We start from the raw sequence: 20,499 nt of genomic DNA on the forward strand, positions 1-20,499 counted from the left end.
CTTGTGGAACTCATCATTGCTTCATCAAATCTTTCTGAAAGGCATTTCTGGACAAACTTAAGGAATAATTCATTGATGTGTTCCAGTAAGTGCATATTTCAGTATTATAATCCTGCCAAGCTCACCAAGAAGCCTTGGATTGTGCCTATTGCAGGATGAAAAGTCTGTTGCATTTGATTCTAATGTCCTCATGACAGTTCATGCTAAGTATAGTAACATTAAGCACACAGAATGCAGAAATTTGTGTTAGTCTATGATATTAAAGCTTTATAAATAGTTATTGTTTTAAATAAACTTCAAATAATTGACACAATAAGAACTTAAGTCTCTGCAGAATATGTTATGTGGGCTAACATATAATAAACCACAAAGGGCATCACTTACTAATATAATTTTCACAGTCATTTTCTCTATTTCTACCCTTATCCAATCCTTTCATAATTTTAGAGGCTTTTTATCAGTTTACCTTTCAGTCTTTATTTACATATGAAAGGGACTTAAATTGGGACTAATTCCAAATAAACATATTTAACACTGCAACCTAAACTAAACTGAAATGAAACATTGATATTGCTTTATCTTGTAACTATCCTGCTAATACATTTAAGATGAATTCTACGTTTAAGGTGCTACATAAGTAAGTTGTGGTAAAGAAAATGGGCACATAATTATATTTGAACGTTAAGGAAGTTAATTAGTGACATCAAGTTCTCAGAGAGCTCACAACACAGGAACAGATATGGTGGAGTTACTGTCTTGTGTTACAATTAAGCCAGATGTTAGGTGTGAAGAATTTTAACTATAGAATCTCTACAGTGTGGAAGCAGGCCATTCAGCCCTTTCAGTCCACATCGAACTTCCGAAGAGCATTCCACCCAGATGCACCCCCTCACCCTATCCCAATAACCCTGCATTTTCTAAGGCTAATTCACTTAGCCTCCACATTCCATGTCCAGTATGGCCAATCCACCTAACCTGTACATCTTTGGACTGTGGGAGGAAACCAGAACAACACATGCAGACATGGGGAGAGTGTGCAAACTCCACACAGTCATGCGAAGTGGAAACAAACCTGGGTCCTTGGTGCTATGAGGCAGCAGTGCTGACCATTGAGCTATCATGTCCCCCTGATGCATAGCTGATTAGTTATTGTAACAAGATCATCTCCAATTAAACCTACATTTTAAAGCACACATATATTTCAAGTGTTTGAGGAGATTGAGGTGTTTCTAGTCCAAGATTCCATCTTAATATAGGTAACCAATGTCATGAAGTAGACCTCCAGTAAGTGAATAAATATACTTTAAAACACTTGAGAGAAATTTGATTTACAGAAACAGCATCTATTAAGATCTCTGGTGTAAGAATTTAGAATTGTCAAGGTACCAAATACACTGTATAGCCCAGAGCAAGATTCTTCAGAATTAGATTAGATTTCCTACAGTATGGAAACAGGCCCTTTGGCCCAACAAGTCCACACTGACCCTCCGAAGAGCAATCGACCCAGACCTATTCCCCTACATTTATCCCTGACTAAGGTATCGAACACTATAGGCAATTTGGCATGGTCAATTCACCTAACCTGCACATCTTTTGGATTGTGAGAGGAAACCCACGTAGACATGGAGAGAATGTGAAAACTCCGCACAGACAGTTGCCTGACACTGGAATAGAACCTGGGTCCCTGGCGCTGTGAGGCAGCAGTGATAACCACTGAGCCAACGTGAAGAGGAAGGAAGCTGCATAGACTCCAAGTGCAGAAAGGGTGGGGTTAGTATGATAATATCACAAACTGGATTTCTTTCTCAGATATTTCTAACAATTTTTTTTCTAGAGTATCGCTGATTAAATACACCTTCCCCCCCCCCATTATTCGAATATTTAATAGAGGGGTTTGTTTGGATATACATCATTAAATTTCATTGTCGTTAAATAAAATTAAGTTCCTACTTAGGTAATGTTCCTGACTATAAGGTCCTATAGCCAAGAGAACTACTAATATTCCGAAACCTAACAGCCTTGGTAATGAAAGCATTGTAGCTGTCTCACAAAGTGTCCTATAACAGATGGATGGCTGATTAGTTTTCAGTACAATTTCTTGACCCCATTCCCCAGATAGCTTGTGGTGCAGCCACAGATACAATAGGCTTGCTTCACAACTGTGACCCAGAGGGCTGAAAGTCTGGTTAGATCTAGGAATTGAGTAACTTTTTTTTAATTTAAAGAAAAGGTTACATTCAAGGAATAAGGGTAAACTACATTTACAGTTTGTAAATTGAAAGGAACTGTTGTCAACTTTTTGTCAGAGTTGATGGGTTTTACAGTTAATTTTCAGTTAGCAAATAAGGCTATTTAAGACCAAGTTTGTGTTAAATAGTTCATGGCACTGAAATTTAAAGCCTGATTTTGTGGTGGTAATGGCAATGAAACCATCAGCATGCATAATCACTGTTCCAGCGAGACTGATAGCACCTTCAGGAACTTCACACACTTGCTGAATAAAATAAAGAAATTGCTGTCAGTGAGTATGCAGTTTTTCAGAGAGTGCACTTTCTGGGGACCCACAGTGGGGAATCTGGAATGGGAAGAGGCACAGTCTCAGATAGGAAAGGGGATTGATCATCGAGGGTCAGACAGAGGAGACGTCACACAAAGACTTATGAATTTTTGGAATTCTTTATCACAGAGACAAGACTTTTGGACTTCCAGGGAATCGTGAGATGTGGAAGCAGACAGGAAAGTACATTTGCAGTCCTCTATTAATCATGATCATTTTCAGTGGCAGAGCTGGTTCAACAGACCATACAGCTTACTCCCACTTCCAACCTTGTTATTGTGTTCTAAGTAATCAGAGAGTTGATGAGAATTTCACTTTTATTCTCTATATCTTAGTATAAAAACCAATGAAAGGACTTACCTTGATGAAAGAGGAGCTACTGGGGTTTTAACGCTGTTCTAAGCTTATCATTACTTCTAACCAATCTCAGTGGCTTAGAAAGCTAAATTAAAATTTGTAGAATGTTAAGGTGCTTCATTATAATAAAGAAAGCAAATTATTTCAAGAAAAGTTTGTATCTATTTGATATTTTTAGCTTTGATCTGAATCAAGCCATAACATTTTTTCTCTATCTGTAAATTGGAGAATAACATGTTTTTAACTTCCTGGTTTGCTGTTTATGGGAATACTTCAACGTGATTGGCTGATTACACTGTTTGTTGACATTGCTGATGTTAGATGACCTCACGTCTTGCCTTGATGTGAGTTGTAAACTACAGGTGTTTGAAATTTGGTAAGAGTGTTGAGTCTTTATGGACAGGTTTTTAAAAAATTCAACAGTGAGTGTTATTGCTTTTCTACCCCGTCTGTAAATTCCAGACAAATGAAGATTATTGAACAATTACTCTCGAAAATCCTCAGCAACTTCCAGAGAATAATAAGTGAAAGAGAATAATGATTTACTGGTAATGCAGTTTTCTCTTAAAATTATCCTGTATCCATGACATTCACTGGTTGGTGTCATACCACACAAACGCAGATGGTTATGGTTATTAGAGGCCAAACTCAAGTTAGTGTCCTAGTCCCAAACATCTTTAGTTACTTCATCAATGACATTTTTTCCATCATAAGGTTAAAAATTGGGATATTCCCTGAAGATTGCACATCATTCAGTACCATTCAAGAACCACCTCAGATACTGAGGCAATTATGCATAAATACAGCAGCATGTGGACTGTATTCAAGCTTGGACAAGAGGCAAGTAGAATTTGCATCACATACATGCTAGTCAATGACCATCTTCAACAAGAGTGAATCTTTCCATCACCTCTTGACACTTAGTAGCATCACCATTGCTGAATCCCACCACATGCCCCCTCACCCCCACCCCAGTAACATTCTGGGAGTTACCATTGACCAGAAACTGAAATGGACTAGCTGTATAAATACTGTGCTACAAGGACGAATCAGAGATTTCAGAAGTCATGTTGAGGTTTTGCATGACATTGATGAGGCCTCTGCTGGAATACTGTATCCAGTTCTGGTCACTCATTTAGAGAAAGGATATTATTAAGCTAGAGTGGGTTCAAAAGAGATTTACTAGGATGTTGCTGGATATGGAAGGTCTGATTTATAAAGAAAGGCTGGCTAGGGCTTTTTTTCACTGGAGTGTAGGAGGTTGAGAGGTGATGACCTTATAGAAGTTTGTAAAATCATGAAGTGTATAGATAGGGATAACGGTAGTTGCCTTTTCCCTAGGATGGGGGACCCACACCACTCTAACCTAGACTCTGGGGGATTTCAAGGCTAGGGGGCTCATTTTTAACATGAGAGGAGAGAGGGTTAAAAAAGACATGACGGGCAAATTTAGAGGACTTGAATAGAAAAGCAGTGATATACTTCTGAGGCTTTATAAGGCTCTGGTCAGACCACATTTGGAATATTGTGCACCGTTTTGGGTCTCATATCTCAGGAGGATGTACTGGCCCTGGACCGTGTTCAGAGGAGGTTCGCGAGAATGGTCCCAGGAATGAAAAGCTTAACATACGAAGAACATTTGAGGATTCTAGGTTTATACCCGCTGGAGTTTAGAAGGATGAAGGGAGGATCTAATTGAAACATAGAGAATACTGAATGGCCTGGACAGAGTAGATGTTGGGAAGATGTTTCCATCGGTAGGAGAAACTAAGACCGGAGGGTGATAGCCTTCGAGTAAAGTGAAGACCTTTTAGAACACAGATAAGGAGAAACTTCTTCAGCCAGAGAGTGATAAATTTATGGAATTGATTGCCACAGAAGGCCAGGTCATTGAGTGTATTTAAGACCTGAGTTCAATAGGTTCTTGGATATGAGGGGGATCAAGGGTTATGGGGGGAAGTGAGAGAATGGGGTTGAGAAACTTATTAGCCAAGGCTGAATGGTGGAGCAGACTCACTGGTCTGAACGGCCGAATTTCTGGTCCTATGTCTTATAGTTCGCATGTGGAAGGATCTTCTTGAAAGACGTTTGGATAAGTATATGAATAGGAAAGTTTCGGAGACAAAGGGGCCAGGAGCAAGCAAGTGGGACTAGTTTAGTTTGGGATTATATGGGGCATGGAATGCTGTATGACTCTATGACTGTAAGTCAGCGAATCAGACTTCACAAGTCCTGTCTACAAAGCAAAAGCATATTAAAATATTTTCTACTTGGTTGGATGAGTATAGCTCCAACAAAAGCCAAGAATCACAATGCCATCGAGGACAAAGCAGTTGGCTTGATCAGAAGCTCAACCAACTGACCTACGTTGGCAATAATGTGTACCAAACGCAAGATGCATGGCAGCAGCTTGCCAGAGTTCATTTTGTTGCACCACCCAAACGCACACCCTCTGCCAGTTAGATGGAGAAGACAGCAGATTCATAGGAACACCACCACCATGTCAATGTAAGCCACCCATCATCCTGACATTGACTTTCCTTCATTGTCACTGGGTTAAAATCCTGGAACGCCCTTTCTTACGGCAGTGTGGACTTACCAACGTCATATGGATTGAAGTGGTCTAGGGAATCGGCTCACCACCATCTTCTGAAGAGAACTTACGGATGGGAAATAAATACTGGCTCAGCCACCAATCCTCTGGTCCGTAATTGAGTTTAAAAACTGATCCAAGCATATGCTTTTGAGAGAATCTTGATGTAAAAAACGTCACCAGAGTATTAAAAAATCACAGTTCAGTGGCTATCAGTTTCATGATTAGTTTAATCCCTTTATTTGAACATTTGAAATTTCAAATGCCGAGGAAAATGTGTGGATGAAGAAAAGTCTTTCAGAAAGCTCTGTGAGGAATTTGTGCGCAAACAGACAATTTAGTGCCACCTAGTGGTGTGACTGCTTAGGGTTTCAAGTAAGTATTTATGTTGTATCATTGGAATTCTCATTGGAAATGTTTTTGATAGTAGGTTACAGTAGTGTATGGGTCTGTGTCTTTTATGTGAGTGTGATATTCTAAAAGCATGGACTTCTTATTCTCCCTCTGTCATGACCCCTCCTTTCTGTGACCACATCCTGTTCTCGTTGGCTCAGTTCCCTCTCTTTTTGACCCCATATCCTCTCTTTCGGTGTCACCCTTGTCTGTCAAGTTTCTTGTTACCTTAGGAATTTATTCTAAATAGTTTAAAAAATATAGTTTCTTAAAGTATTGAAAAACTAAAACAGGAAGTCAAGAAACATTGAGACAGAAGCAGCTGCTATTCAGGATTGGACACTTGAGCTTGCAGTCTTATTAATCCAGTGTGAGTAGTAGAGACTGGGCCTAATGAAGGTAAAAGAGGAGGCCAGGATGTCAGAAGCCCTGAGTCTAGTTACAGTTGGTCTCTTCCACACTGTCTGTGAAAACAGGTTATGTGGCAGGATTAGCGTGGTGCTGGATAGGGGCTTTTGCCCAAAACATTGATTTTCCTGCTTCTTGGATGCTGCCTGACCTGCTTTTCCAGCATCACTCTAATCTTGACTCTGATCTCCAGCATCTGCAGTACTCACTGTCACCAGGTTATGTGGCACACTAGCCAATGCATTAAGCATCTCTGTGTGCCCATCAACCTTTTTCTTGCACACCACTACTCAATTGAAAACCTTATCTTCATACTTTGCAGTAGATGTTGCATATAATCTCACTGCCAGGGAGCTGGACATGTGCCGTTCTTGCCCATATCAGCTCACTGTTGCCTGGTGACTCCTACATGTAGATCCTGTTTCTATATTACTACTGTATGCGCAGTGTCTGTGAATATCGCATTGAGTGACGATGTTTCTTTGTTAGGCAACCTGTGGCCTTCATGGTGAGGCTGAACTTGATGGTCAAGTGGCAGGTCTCAAGTATCTAGAAATATAAATGTGGAAAGGGTATGGAAAGAATTGCATGATTGGACCATCTGCAACTTGTTCATCATGTATCAAATTGCAGGATGACGGTGAAGTGAGATTTGAGAAAATGCATAAGAGGGAATGTATCATCAACTGGGTGTTTTCAGCATCACCCCTCACCATGGTTTCACCCAATAAATCTGCACACTATCCTTTCCAATGGACTTGAATGATATCTTCCCTGGGGCAGTCCTCTACTGTTTCTACTTGATATGACCCACTTTGACCTGCAAGAGCAAGGGAAGAGTGCCAGTGGTTATATTGCAATATGATGCAATATGCAGTGTGTTTAATAAGATTGACTAGGTTGAATAGTTAGAACTATGTAAAGACTGTAAACTGTGGTTATGAGACTTAAACTATGTGAGGGTGAAGTGGAATATCTGTATGATAGCCATGAGTGCTGAGTGCTACAGATTGTTGATGGGTGAGTGATGGAGATAAGGTGCATTGAGCAGTGTGTGAGGATGATACTACGGTGATCATGAAGATCACCTTGATTGAGCACTGGATATTTACACATTCTGAGCCTGACACCTCCCCCCCCCCGCCGCCCAAGGCTCTGCCATGATGTTTGTATAAACTCTTTAGCCTCTTTCAATTGAGAGTATACTCCAATCTTTTTTGATCTTTCCACACTCAAAATATGTCAATGTATACTTATCCGCATTAAGTGAATACTTGTTTGTAACTTGCTCCTCTTTTTCTCCTACAGTATTTGACCATTCTTCTTACTGTTTATCAAACCCCTTCCTTTTGTGATAGAGGCAAGTTTTAAGACTTTAGAACAAAAATCAACACAGTCATAGCTCCTCAATTTCGTCATTGCCAACTTTTCTCCAATTGACAACACACGCTCATTTACCAATGTTGTTTGTGACCTGTCTACTGAGTACAGAGGGCCCTCACTCAAAGTCAGGGTTGCATTTCCGAAAATCACAACTTTAAATGAAACAACTTGAAGTGAGGCATGGTTTCCCATAGTAATTAATGTTAAAGCCAGAGTTGAGTTTCTGAGGACAATTTTTGCCCAGAAAGCATGTGTAAAAGTTTAAACACTGTGCCATACATGTGCAGCACTATGGAGAAGGTGAGAACTGCAGATGCTGGAGTTCAGAATTGAGAGTGTGGTGCTGGAAAAGCACAGCCAGTCAGGCAGCATCTGAGGAGCAGGAGAATTGACGTTTCGGGCATAAGCCCTTCATCTATGTGCCAGCACAACGCATTGCTAGCTGAAATAAAACTTGCAAAACAAAACAAGGAAAGCTTCAGTGAAGAAAGCAGGTTTCTTGCTTGCAGAGAAGTCTTTGATAAAACTCACAGTACAGGTACAGGACAGATTCCTCAACTATCATATCTGCACAGGTGAACTGCTGTAGAATCCAATACACCAGAGAATTTGGTTAAAGAAACCAAGTTGCAGCAGTACAGATGCAAAAGGCAGAGTAATATTTTTTAAAATATTAAAAATAAAGTTTACTTCAGTACCTGAGCAGAAACCATTAAAAATAATAATGCTGTTTGACTGGATAAAGACGTCATGGTGCCAACTCCAGCAGCACCGCCAGGAAGCCTCACTGATGATGCAATGACATGAGAGGCTCAATGATGCCAACTGCAATCAGGAAATAAGTAACAGGGAATGGCAACTTAAATAAGGTGAGAGGATATATAAAGAAACAATGTTAAAACAAAACACCTTTGAAAATGGAGACTTAAACTGAGGACTCCTTGTATCTCCATCCTTTTTCCTTTTCAGTTTCATCTATATGCCTTTTTTGTAACACTTTCTAAAAAAACTATATTCTGTGCATCTACTAAATACCCACTCCCTATTCAGTTTGCCACTTTTTAACAAAGCTCTGGGTATTTGTTCCACAATATCAGTTCAGTATTAGTTACCTGCGATTATATTGATAAATTCTTAAGTCTTACGTCATTAATTGATCATTATTAATTGTTTCAAACCATTTTTCAGCCTGGTCAAGGCATTTATTTACCAATCTCTGCTAAGTTACAACATTTCTTTAGGCATCTTAATGGAGAGAGGCCGAACTATTTTAATAATATATGTGTTACGGAATTGTCAAGTATTGTAGGTCTGATTTGCGAAAGATGAGGATGTTTTTGAGATGCTGACACCCTTACATTGCACGATTGTACCATACACTGTAGAGCACCTCCAGTTTTCTTGCATGTTCTCTGTATTTTAGAAACTCATTTGCATGTTCCCATACAGTTCATTATTTTGTACTTGGATACGACTGATTAAAATACAAAACATCAGTGGTCTCCAGTGGTATATATTTTCCCAGAGGAGGATATATAATTTTTCTCTTTTCACTGTCTCTCTCCTGAATCTCGTTTTCCATTCATTCTCTTTCTGCTGCTGGTCCTGGTTAACAGGAATCAGTCTTTGCAGTAAGTGCCTTTGACGTCACATAGTGTATGCAGCCTGTGCTATTGTCTTACTCTGAGCTGTACTGTGTATCGCAGTGTCTGGGTTCAGCTCTTCATTCAGACTCACTGCAGCAAGACAAGAGAGTACTTGGTCTTTCATTTCAGTTGAATTTCCAGCAGAAGCTTTTGGCTTTCACTTGTAAGAGAACCACAAACAGTATTTTGTTGAGGACTGCTGTGTGTTGTATCAGCTTTCAGGCTTGAACAAGGCAGCTGGCAGCCGCAGAGCTTGGGCTGCATTGTCTAGTCTCATGACCCCTGCTGTGTAGCTGCCTCATCTTTTTGCAGCATCTGAACCAGCCATGTTCGGCACGGAGTCTTCATGTAAGTACAGTACTGCAACACTCCAATGATTAGTAGCATCTTTAGCATTGTGCCAAAGCTTTGTTTTATTTGCACAGAATGCAGGCTTTAGCCAGGGCCACTTCAAACAAAGAATTCACAGCACCTCTTAGAATGAGATTCTCTGTGAATCAGATCTGAAGGATTCACGCCACTATATGTTTTTGAGGATTTGAGAGAATAATCATCTGGGTTTTGTGACTCTTTTGTACGAATTATGTTAACAACACAAATACGATCAAGGTGCCAAAAATTAACTAAAAAAGGCCTTTCTGGCAAAAAGCAATAAATCACTGAACAAGGAGTGGAATGGCTGAATTTATTACAGAAGAGCACTGCACAGAATTTACCCCTTACTGAAAAATTAAGCAGTGAATTTATCAAAACACACTTTGATGTATATTATGAGGCCTAGTGACAGGACTGAGTTCATAAAGTTTAAAAACCCTAAAGGCTCCTCATGTGTTCTGTGACCTGCACCCATAAATTATAACATTCTCAGCAGAGAATTTTTGCTTGGGAAACCGGAATTGTCCCCCATCCATTTTCTTTTACTGTAGTTGCTACTAACAGGAGACCTGGACATTGTGCACAGATTCTGAATGCTCCAGTGCTATTGCAGTCTGTTTGATAAGATGGTACAGCATTGATTTACATGGTATCAGGTCAGCAGCTGGTAAATTAATACGGGTGCTGTTGTGAGCTGTCCATCTTGAAAGAACATTGACGTTTGTGTTAGGCTGGGGAGGGCCTGTTATCACAAAGTGAACTGTTAGTTGCAGCGCTCCCTTGTTTGATAAAGCTGTCCACGGTTTACCCAATTCACCCTTATGTTTGCTGATATCTCTTGCTGCTGTGGTAACCAGATTGTGATGACTGAAAATTGATATCTCCTGCAAGCTGGCATACTAACTATGGGTTTATGATGAAGTCTGTGGGTGTTAAATGGCCTGAGAATTTCATGCGAGGAGAGAGTTTAGCTGATGATTGGCATTGCGGCTCACATTCAAAATAAAATGAGATTAGGCTGCCACATAAAATATCATTTTAGATATCGTTGATAGCAAAAATACCCTTCTCATGAGGTGCAGTGATATTTTGAAATCAATTCTAAAAGGTGTTTTCTAATTATGACAACCTAATGCATTAGAAGGTCATGCAGAAATGTTTATATTTTAATCTGTGGATTTCATCCAGTGTTAAATCCTGGTGGCCTGACCCTTTGTCTTTAAGAGAGTCTACGGCCAATGTAACAAAACAGTCGGGCTACTTTCTTGTTTAGTCCTATGGATGAGCTTTAATTCATCCATATTTCATTTCTGTAATTCCACTGTTGAGTTTCATTTTTCTTGAATGATGAGAACCTCCGTGTAATCGAATTCATGCAGCGAGAGCTCTGAACTCACCATATTATCCGGATGGATTATTCAGATGTAGTTCTCTGAACTGATAGGTCTAAATTTTAGCTTTTGTGACCCAAATAGGAATTAGCCATATCCCTTTCTAAACAAAGCAAATGCCAATAAAAAGTCTGTTCTATATATAGTTAATTATTGCCTGATGTCTATATGGAAGGATCATTAACAGAGTTGGAAGGAAGCAGTGCCCAAATTTTTGCGTTTTCACAAATTTTGCATTTCAGTCTGATTTTCATCGTGGAATGATAAATAACTTTTATGACCAGTTGAGGAGAGATACGATGATGCCCCTCTTTTCTCACTATTCATTGGGTGGCAGATTTTTAAAAAATCATATGCTTTCTAATTCACTTGTTCACTTTGTTATAACTATAAAAGACAGAAACAGACCAATTTTCTCAAGACAAAAAGTATTTATTGCACTTGATCAATCTACAAATAACAAAGCTCCAATTTTTGCACATAGATTTTAAAGTTCATAAGCAGACAAATAAATAACATGGTGGAAGGACAGATTAGGCAAAGCGAATGTATACAGACTCCTGAAGGTTAGTGACTTGGTTGCCTTTGAGCTAAACATGGTGGCCCCCCTGAGTTTAACATGGAGGAGGTTTGAAGATGAGGATGAACGATGCATCCATCCTTTTGAAGATAGCTGCTGCTGTGTTGAACTCTTTTTTTTTTAAATCACTTTCTAGGGCATCTGAAGAGTTTAAAAAAAAGCACATAGGGTTTGAAACTTTCAAGTTGTCTGGAGATAGAGAAACCCACATAGGAATCTTGTTTCCTCAGGGTCTCATTTGCTTGTCCTGGTCTGCACAGAACACAAGTACTTAAACACTCAGGTTTAGTTGGCTTGATCTGTGACCCTCTTTCTCCAATTGCTAATTTACCCAAATATAGCTGTGCTGTAATGAATTCCAGGTACACGGCTTACATGGCTATGTGAAGTCTAGACAAATTACTTTCATAGCCAGGGTCACACTGGTCCATGAAATTATGTCAGTTAGTTTGCCTCCATCTAACTGAACACCCAAGTGATTGTTTGGATGCTTTACCAATGGACCCCATTTATACCCATTCAAGGAGAGGTTCATAAGGAGGTTTTGCAATAACCTTGGAATGCAGAAGGTATAGCGATGCAAATGTTTGACCATCTTTGAAGTCCACGAAATGAGATTTCAGATGTTTTAAAAAGGAACTTTGTTTTTTTTTTCCAGCCAGAGAAAACAATGAGGTTCTTTCTACATAAAACAGAGTTTAACTACAACTCTGAACCAATGAATTATTTTACCACCATTATTCACAGATTTTACTTTTAATTTCCTCATGTAAAGTAATGCATTGTACATATCCATAGCTTTGTAAGTTATTCCCTTCCTGTGCTTAAACTGTTTCTGATAACACATTAAAAATATAATGCAAGCGGGTGAAATAAGTGGAGTAATCAGTTAACGATATTGATACACTGACTGTAGTTACTGAGCATGTGCATAAGGAGCCATGTCATTGCGATGCCAGATCACATGGGGCTGAGATGTGATGGAAGAATGCAATAGCAAAGCCCTAATTTACTCTGCTTAGTTATATAGTTCAGAGGGAATAAATATTAAGAATTGCACGAGACTTGTTTATTATGTTTATATGTCTCAAGTCTCTAGAAGCTCTTAATAATATTTCTTCATCATGGAGGAGCATCAGCTTGATTTGGGTTCCTGCATTTAATTGACATTTAGGATTTGTAATTTTTATTTGTTTCAACTCTGAGCAGAAGATCATAGGGTGATTATTAAAATTGGTAGAAGTTAATTTGTTTGTGGACTCTGATACAAATAAGCAGTTTAAACTTGGGGAGTTGAGCAAATAGTTACTTTATGTAGTGTGTACTGAAAAGCCATTCCAACTTTTGACTAATCACGTGGTTCAGCTTAAGGGTTTTAAGTATTGGTTCTGTTATTGGGATCGAGGAGCCAATAATTGGTGTTCTCTAGCCTATTTTCAAGAGGATCATTATTAAAAAGATTACCTCCTTAAGTACTGAGGATACAAAATGATGTAAATGTAACTTCAAAAAACTGACTATAAATTAAGTAAATAAGTAAATTTAATATAAGTTAGTTTAAGAACACATTATTGTTTTGTGTTAGATATTATGGACAAGTCAAGACGTTGAATACACAGTACAACTTAATTTGTGTAAATCCCATGTTTACAGTACAGAAGATTCACTGTAGATGAATCATTGGATAAAATGTTGACGAGTACATTGTAGCTAAATTAAAGAAATGCTGTGAATTACTTTTATCAATTAAGAATATGGTGATGAGGAGTAACATCTGAACTATAACACATCTTTACCAGTGGTTTAGTGATCTCCAGCTGAAGTGCGGGTGTTACACTATGTTACGTGAGTTTGTGAAGCAGAGCAAAACATGGAATAAACATGGTTGCCATTTTGTGTGTGTTTAAATGTGAAGAGAGAAGCGAGCACAGTCAGTAGCCTGCAGACACACTCTGACAAGGTGACAATGGCTTCTTGGTCTGGTGTAGCCAGTGTTACTTTGCCCAAAGTCGTAATTTCAGCAAAAGAAACAAGAGTTGGCAAGAAAATTGATTAGACAAAAAAAAACCTAAACTGGAGGTGATAGTCTCAAAACCAAAATGCGGTATTATGAACTTCTGGTTTTTCTTATAGATATTAAAACCACTATTCTAACAATCATCTAATAGAAAAGAATCCAGTAGAAAGGTATACATAAGAGGAGCTGCTGAGAAATAAGCGTTCAACTTGAAACATTTGATTGAAAAGCAAATCCAGAGTAGAGGGTGGGATTGAGGTTGGGTTAAGTGAATAAGAATGGTTGTCTTAGGTGCTGAGCAAGGGTGGTGTTTTAATGTGATAGCGTACTATGAAACTACATTGCTGGTCCTGTTTGCAAACATGTGTTGACGAAAAATAATCTCAAGGATCCCTCTTTGTGAAACAATAAGGAGGTAATGTGAGCCACTGGGGAAATTAAGCAGGATGTGACCGAGGTTATGCAACTTCTGTATTTGTCCCTGGTGAGATATGATCGCTGCTTTATAACGGTTTTAACGTTGAAACAGAAATATATCTGGATGGTTCAAATTTAAATGACCAGCTGTATAACAAGATTTGCCGAGAATCAAAAAGATGCTTCTCCAATGAGTGTGGAAAATCTTCAATTGGAACTCTATTACAAAATTAATACAGATGACAAAATTAACATACTTAGGGTGCATTCACTAACAATGCTGTTGAAAAAGGTCTTTCCAGTTTAAGGAACGTTCAGTCAACTTGTATGTTGCTTATTTTTCTCTGCTGAGTTTACCATATGTAACGTATGTGTAAGTTGTTGTCAGGAAGTCTGTTTACTCAAGCTGTTAAATGAAGTATTTCTACATTGTTACCTACACAGAACAGTTTAGTAAAAATAAGTCCAAGAAAGCCACAGACCACTGCTGCATTGCTGCAGCTTTTTTCACCCTCCTGTCTTTTCCTCTTCCATTCGTTAAAGACAATGAGTGACTCATGCTGGTGAACTGTGCTTGTGTCTCACCATTCATAACTTGTCCAGGAGCCAGTTTAAGTAAGTTATACAGTTAGGATTGGATTTTTGTTACTGGAGCGGGTTTACTTGGGTCAATACATTTCCCAACTTATTGGACCCAATTAGTAAAAAGCAAAACTTCAGTTCTTGCTCACTCAAGCATACCTCACAGTGAAAAATTCATAGAATCTATTCAAAACATTTAATCCTTCTCAAATGGTAAAAAATGCAATAAACATCTGTTCAAATGCATCAAAGTCAGCTAATTCTTTAATAGCCCCTGAAAACTGTCAATTAAACTGTAAATTCAGAACCCAAACTGAGGTAATTGTAGCTTTTGAAACTCAGCTATTGCCCTGAGGTAAAATCAACAAACAGCTGAGTCTGATCACATGCTACTGTTTTTTAAACTGCAGCAGAAGAATTATTAATCAAACCAGTGCAGCAGACGTATTCTTTAAAAAACACTCAGTTACACTTTCAGGTGTTTTAATATTTAAAGAGGAGGGTATTTGTAAAGCTTCAGATGTAATGGACTCTTCAGAAGTATTTATTCAAAGGTTTCCAGGCAATGGGTTCCACTAACTTTCAATGCCCTCCTCCCCACCCAGCTCTAACATTACCCTCCTCTCCGGGCTAAGTCCTTCCCCAACTCTGCCACACAATACCTCCACCCCACAGTTTCACTCAAGGGTCCCATAAAGTCCAGAGTATTAAAATGGAATCCCATCGGGAAGAAAATTGAGAAGCATAGCTTTAATTATCAATTCATGACTCCCAAACAATGGGATAAGGCCCTTGCTGAAGCTGAAATGGGATATATTTAACGTCGTAGTGAGTTCAAATTTCTCATATGCGTGAATCATATCCTGCTATCTTTCCACTACTGGCAAAAGTTAGATCTAGGCATTTCCTGACATTTTTAAGGTCCACAGAGTTGGAAAGACTCCTTCTGAGTTTTAGCAAGCTTTCTCGTTTTGTGAATAATATGTTTTTTTTTACCTCAACATCATGGATAGGGAATATCCAACAGCATAGTGATCAGAAATGGCATCCTTTGAGATTTCTGTCTTAGTCTCTGTACAGCATTGGTGAAGACAGTTCTGGCTTTTCTAATCATCTAACTGAGAAGTTTGAACTTTATCTTCCTGCATATACAGGTCATTACCACATTGCAGGATCTGCTTGAACAGCTCGGATTTTAAATTTAGGTTGTGAGTTTTATAGTGTTATTATTGTGTGTATTTTAAAGCAATCGGTTTGACTTCTCTGTGACAGCTTAGCAGTGAATTTATGTAGTAGCCAGATGGACTACACAAAGCAGATATACCTCAGGTTTAATGCTGAGTTATTTCTCATGAGCTGGTGACTGGATCTACATCTGGGCCCCAGTGCCCAGAGAGAGATCAGTTACTCAGTGACCAGTCAATTATTACCTGGTGACTTACTGGAAATGTGTGTATCTGGACACTGGATATTATACTGCTGCAACAGTTAGTGTCCTGCAACTGGTAACTGTAGAATATGTGAGCAATGAATCAAACTTGGAAAAGAGTAAATCACAAACAAGAGTTTACAAATGCATTTACAAACCATGATGTTCGAGAACATGAGTTGCAGAATCCTCAAATTAATTTCTACTGCAAAAATATGTGCTAGTGAGGATATTAATTTAAAAAGATTATGCTTGCTATGCTCATAATATATTAAATAGAGATTTCTAAATGTTAATTTTGAGCCATCATATTCCTTTGTAAGAATAGCATTTATAGATTAATAATATCTGTGGAAAGTATTATTTTAAAGCCAATCAATCTTGTTGCACCCTTCCCCCCAACCCCTGTATCTAGCTGTTTTAGTATTTTCATATAGGATGTCAGTCAAGTATTTCCAAAACTTCTGTTAACTTAATAGTTTGATTGTTAAGTAATCTTTTTGTTATTTCAAGTGGGGATATGTCTACTTGATCCACAACTTTGTTCAGACCCTTGAAAAAACAAAATTACAGGGTAAGTGTTCCAACTTGAATATATCTTGTCAATGCCATCAGCTGATCTTTGCAGTTAACTTTTTAGTTCTGTTTCTGTAGCTGAATGAAACCCCGGGGCGAAGAGCAGAGGTCATTTGCAATAGCACAGATTTGAAATTGAAATTATGGAGTTCAATGTAGCTAAGTGTGAAGTGATTCACTTTGGTAAGAGTAATAAAAAGATGGATTACTGGGCTAATGGTAGACTACTTGGTAGTGTGGAAGAGCAGAGGGATCTTGGTGTCCATGTACACAGATCTCTGAAAGTTGCCACCCAGGTAAATAGTGCAGTGAAGAAGGCATATGGCGTACTGGCTTTTATTTGTAGAGGAATTGAGTTCCGGAGTCCTGAGGTCATGCTGCAGTTGTATAAGACTCTGGTGCGGCCGCATCTGGAATATTGTGTGCAGTTTTGGTCGCCATACTATAGGAAGGATGTGGAGGCACTGGAACGGGTGCAGAGGAAGTTTACCAGGATGTTGCCTGGTATGGTAGGAAGATCCTATGAGGAAAGGCTGAGGCACTTGGGGTTGTTTTCATTGGAGTAAAGAAGGTTTAGGGGTGATTTGATAGAGGTGTACAAGATGATTAGGAGGTTAGATAGGGTTGACAGTGAGAACCTTTTTCCACGTATGGAGTCAGCTATTACAAGGGGGCATAGCTTTAAATTAAGGGGGGGTAGATATAGGACTGATGTTAGGGGTAGGTTCTTCACTCAGCGAGTCGTAAGTTCATGGAATGCCCTGCCAGTAGCAGTAGTGGACTCTCCCTCTTTATGGGTATTTAAGCGGGCATTGGATAGGTATATGGAGGATAGTGGGTTAGTGTAGGTTAGGTTGGCTTTGATCGGTGCAACATCGAGGGCCGAAGGGCCTGTACTGCGCTGTATTCTTCTATGTTCTATGTTCTAAATTGAATATCTTGGTGATAAGTAATGTAAGGGAAATCTTTCTTTTAATAATCTGACTTCCTTCACAACTATCTATGTGCTGGGAAGAAGGGAAAGTGATTTTCAATAATGCAGGGACATTGATGTGTTTTAAAACAAGAAGTGATGAAAAAAGCCCAGGAATAGCTTTGTGAAGCTCTGTTCCAAACTATGAGTGTGGAATTTTCTCTTCCCTTGTATAGGGAAGCTCCAACTCAGCTTATTTAGACACCAATGCTAATTCTCTTCTCTTTTGCACAAATTCCCAACATCTAAATCAGAATGGGTACTTGTTATAGAACATAGAAAAGTACAGCACAGAACAGATTCTTTGGCCCACGATTGCTATCCATGTGCATGTCCAACAGTCACTTAAATGTCCCTAATGACTCTGCTTCCACCACCACCACTGGCAATGCATTCCATGCATTCACAACTCTCTGCGTAAAGAACCTACCTCTGATGTCTCCTTTATACCTTCTTCCTCATACCTTCAAACTATGACTCCTTGTACCAGTCAATCCTGCCCTGGGGAAAAGTCTCTGGCTATTGACTTTACCTATTCCACTCATTATTTTGTACACCTCAATCAGGTCTTCTCTCTTCCTCCTTCTCTCCAGAGAGAAAAGTCCGAGCTTATTCAACCTTTCTTCATAAGGCAAGACCTCCAGTCCAGGCCGCATCCTGGTAAACCTTCATTGTACCCTCTCCAAAGTTGCTGGATCTTTCCTATTGGTTGCAGCTTGCCAAGTACTTGGCCAAGAGGCACCTGCTTCTTCAGAACCACAACCCTGCATGATTCTTGGCCAGCACCCTTCTTGAGCCTTGGTCCACATTAGCTGACATGAGAAAACCACCAACTTCACCATGTAGTTATGCCTGTTCTTGAACCAAATTGCACACTTCCGCCATTCAATAGTTTACTTTGGAGCCAAGGGACTTGCATGCCTTTGCTAGGTCACTTTGCACACAGGTATACACATTTATCTCATACGTCTACATGTGCATTTACACAGATGGCGCTAAGATTGAATGTCTAGTAAAGGTTGAATGTCTAGTAAAGAGGAAGAAGGAGGCTTACATAAGGTTGAGGAAACAAGGTTCAGACAGAGCAGTGGAGGGATACAGGATAGCCAGAAGGGACCTGAAGAAAGGGATTAGGAGAGCTAAGAGAGGGCATGAAAAATCCCTGGCGGATAGGATCAAGGATAACCCCAAGGCATTCTATGCGTATGTGAGAAACCTGAGAATGACGAGAACGAGGGTAGGTCCGATCAAGGACAGTGGTGGGAGACTGTGTATTGAGTCGGAAGAGATAGGAGAGGTCTTGAACAAGTACTTCTCTTCAGTATTTACGAACGAGAGGGACCGTATTGTTGAAGAGGAGAGTGTGAAACGGACTGATAAGCTAGAAGAGATACCTGTTAGGAAGGAAGATGTGTTGGACATTTTGAACAACTTGAGGATAGACAAGTCCCCCGGGCCTGACGGGATATATCCTAGGATTATGTGGGAAGCAAGAGAGGAAATTGCAGTACCGTTGGCAATGATCTTCTCGTCTTCACTGGCAACTGGGTGGTACCAGGGGACTGGAGAGTAGCGAATGTTGTGCCCCTGTTCAAAAAAGGGAATAGGGATAACCCCGGGAATTACAGGCCAGTTAGTCTTACTTCTGTGGTAGGCAAAGTAATGGAAAGGGTACTGAGGGATAGGATTTACGAGTATCTGGAAAGACACTGCTTGATTAGGGACAGCCAGCACGGATTTGTGAAGGGTAGGTCTTGCCTTACAAGTCTTATTGAATTCTTCGAGGAGGTGACCAAGCATGTGGATGAGGGTAGAGCAGTGGATGTAGTGTACATGGATTTTAGTAAGGCATTTGATAAGGTTCCCCATGGTAGGCTTATGCGGAAAGTCAGGAGGCATGGGATAGAGGGAAATTTGGCCAATTGGATAGAAAACTGGCTAACCGGTCGAAGTCAGAGAGTGGTGGTAGATGGTAAATATTCAGCATGGAGTCCAGTTACAAGTGGAGTTCCGCAGGGATCAGTTCTGGGTCCTCTGCTGTTTGTAATTTTTATTGATGACTTAGATGAGGGAGTCGAAGGGTGGGTCAGTAAATTTGCAGATGATACAAAGATAGGTGGAGTTGTGGACAGTGAGGAGGGCTGTTGTCGGCTGCAGAGGGACTTAGATATGATGCAGAGCTGGGCTGAGGAGTGGCAGATGGAGTTCAACCCTGCCAAGTGTGAGGTTGTCCATTTTGGAAGAACAAATAAGAATGCGGAATACAGGGTTAATGGTAGGGTTCTTAGTCAGGTGGAGGAACAGAGGGATCTTGGGGTCTATGTACATAGATCTTTGAAGGTTGCCACTCAGGTGGATAGAGTTTGTAAGAAGGCCTATGGAGTATTATCGTTCATTAGCAGAGGGATTGAATTCAAGAGTCGTGAGGTGATGTTGCAGCTGTACAGGACTTTGGTTAGGCCACATTTGGAGTACTGTGTGCAGTTCTGGTCGCCTCACTTTAGGAAAGATGTGGAAGCTTTGGAGAGGGTGCAGAGAAGATTTACCAGGATGTTGCCTGGAATGGAGAGTAGGTCGTACGAGGATAGGTTGAGAGTTCTCGGCCTTTTCTCGTTGGAACGGCGAAGGATGAGGGGTGATTTGATCGAGGTTTATAAGATGATCAGAGGAATAGATAGAGTAGACAGTCAGAAACTTTTTCCCCGGGTACAACAGAGTGTTACAAGGGGACATAAATTTAAGGTGAAGGGTGGAAGGTATAGGGGAGATGTCAGGGGTGGGTTCTTTACCCAGAGAGTGGTGGGGGCATGGAATGCGCTGCC

General features: G+C 39.8%; 1 protein-coding gene across 9 annotated transcripts in view; it reads left to right on the forward strand.

Moving 5' to 3' along the window:
• The window catches only part of LOC140457835 (suppressor of tumorigenicity 7 protein homolog), a 208,248-nt gene that overhangs the window by 57,735 nt on the left and 130,014 nt on the right, over positions 1-20,499 (forward strand). Inside the window, exon 1 of one of the 9 annotated variants that reach the window (XM_072551507.1) lies at positions 9,391-9,685. The exons of the other annotated variants lie outside the window; for them this stretch is intronic. Within the exon in view, the coding sequence (XP_072407608.1) occupies positions 9,664-9,685 (22 nt within the window). The 5' untranslated portion in view covers positions 9,391-9,663. Of the gene's footprint in view, positions 1-9,390; positions 9,686-20,499 lie in introns of those variants that run through there. 9 annotated transcript variants of the gene reach the window in all.

Source organism: Chiloscyllium punctatum, chromosome 32, assembly GCF_047496795.1.
Source record: "Chiloscyllium punctatum isolate Juve2018m chromosome 32, sChiPun1.3, whole genome shotgun sequence".
NCBI lineage: Eukaryota > Metazoa > Chordata > Chondrichthyes > Orectolobiformes > Hemiscylliidae > Chiloscyllium > Chiloscyllium punctatum.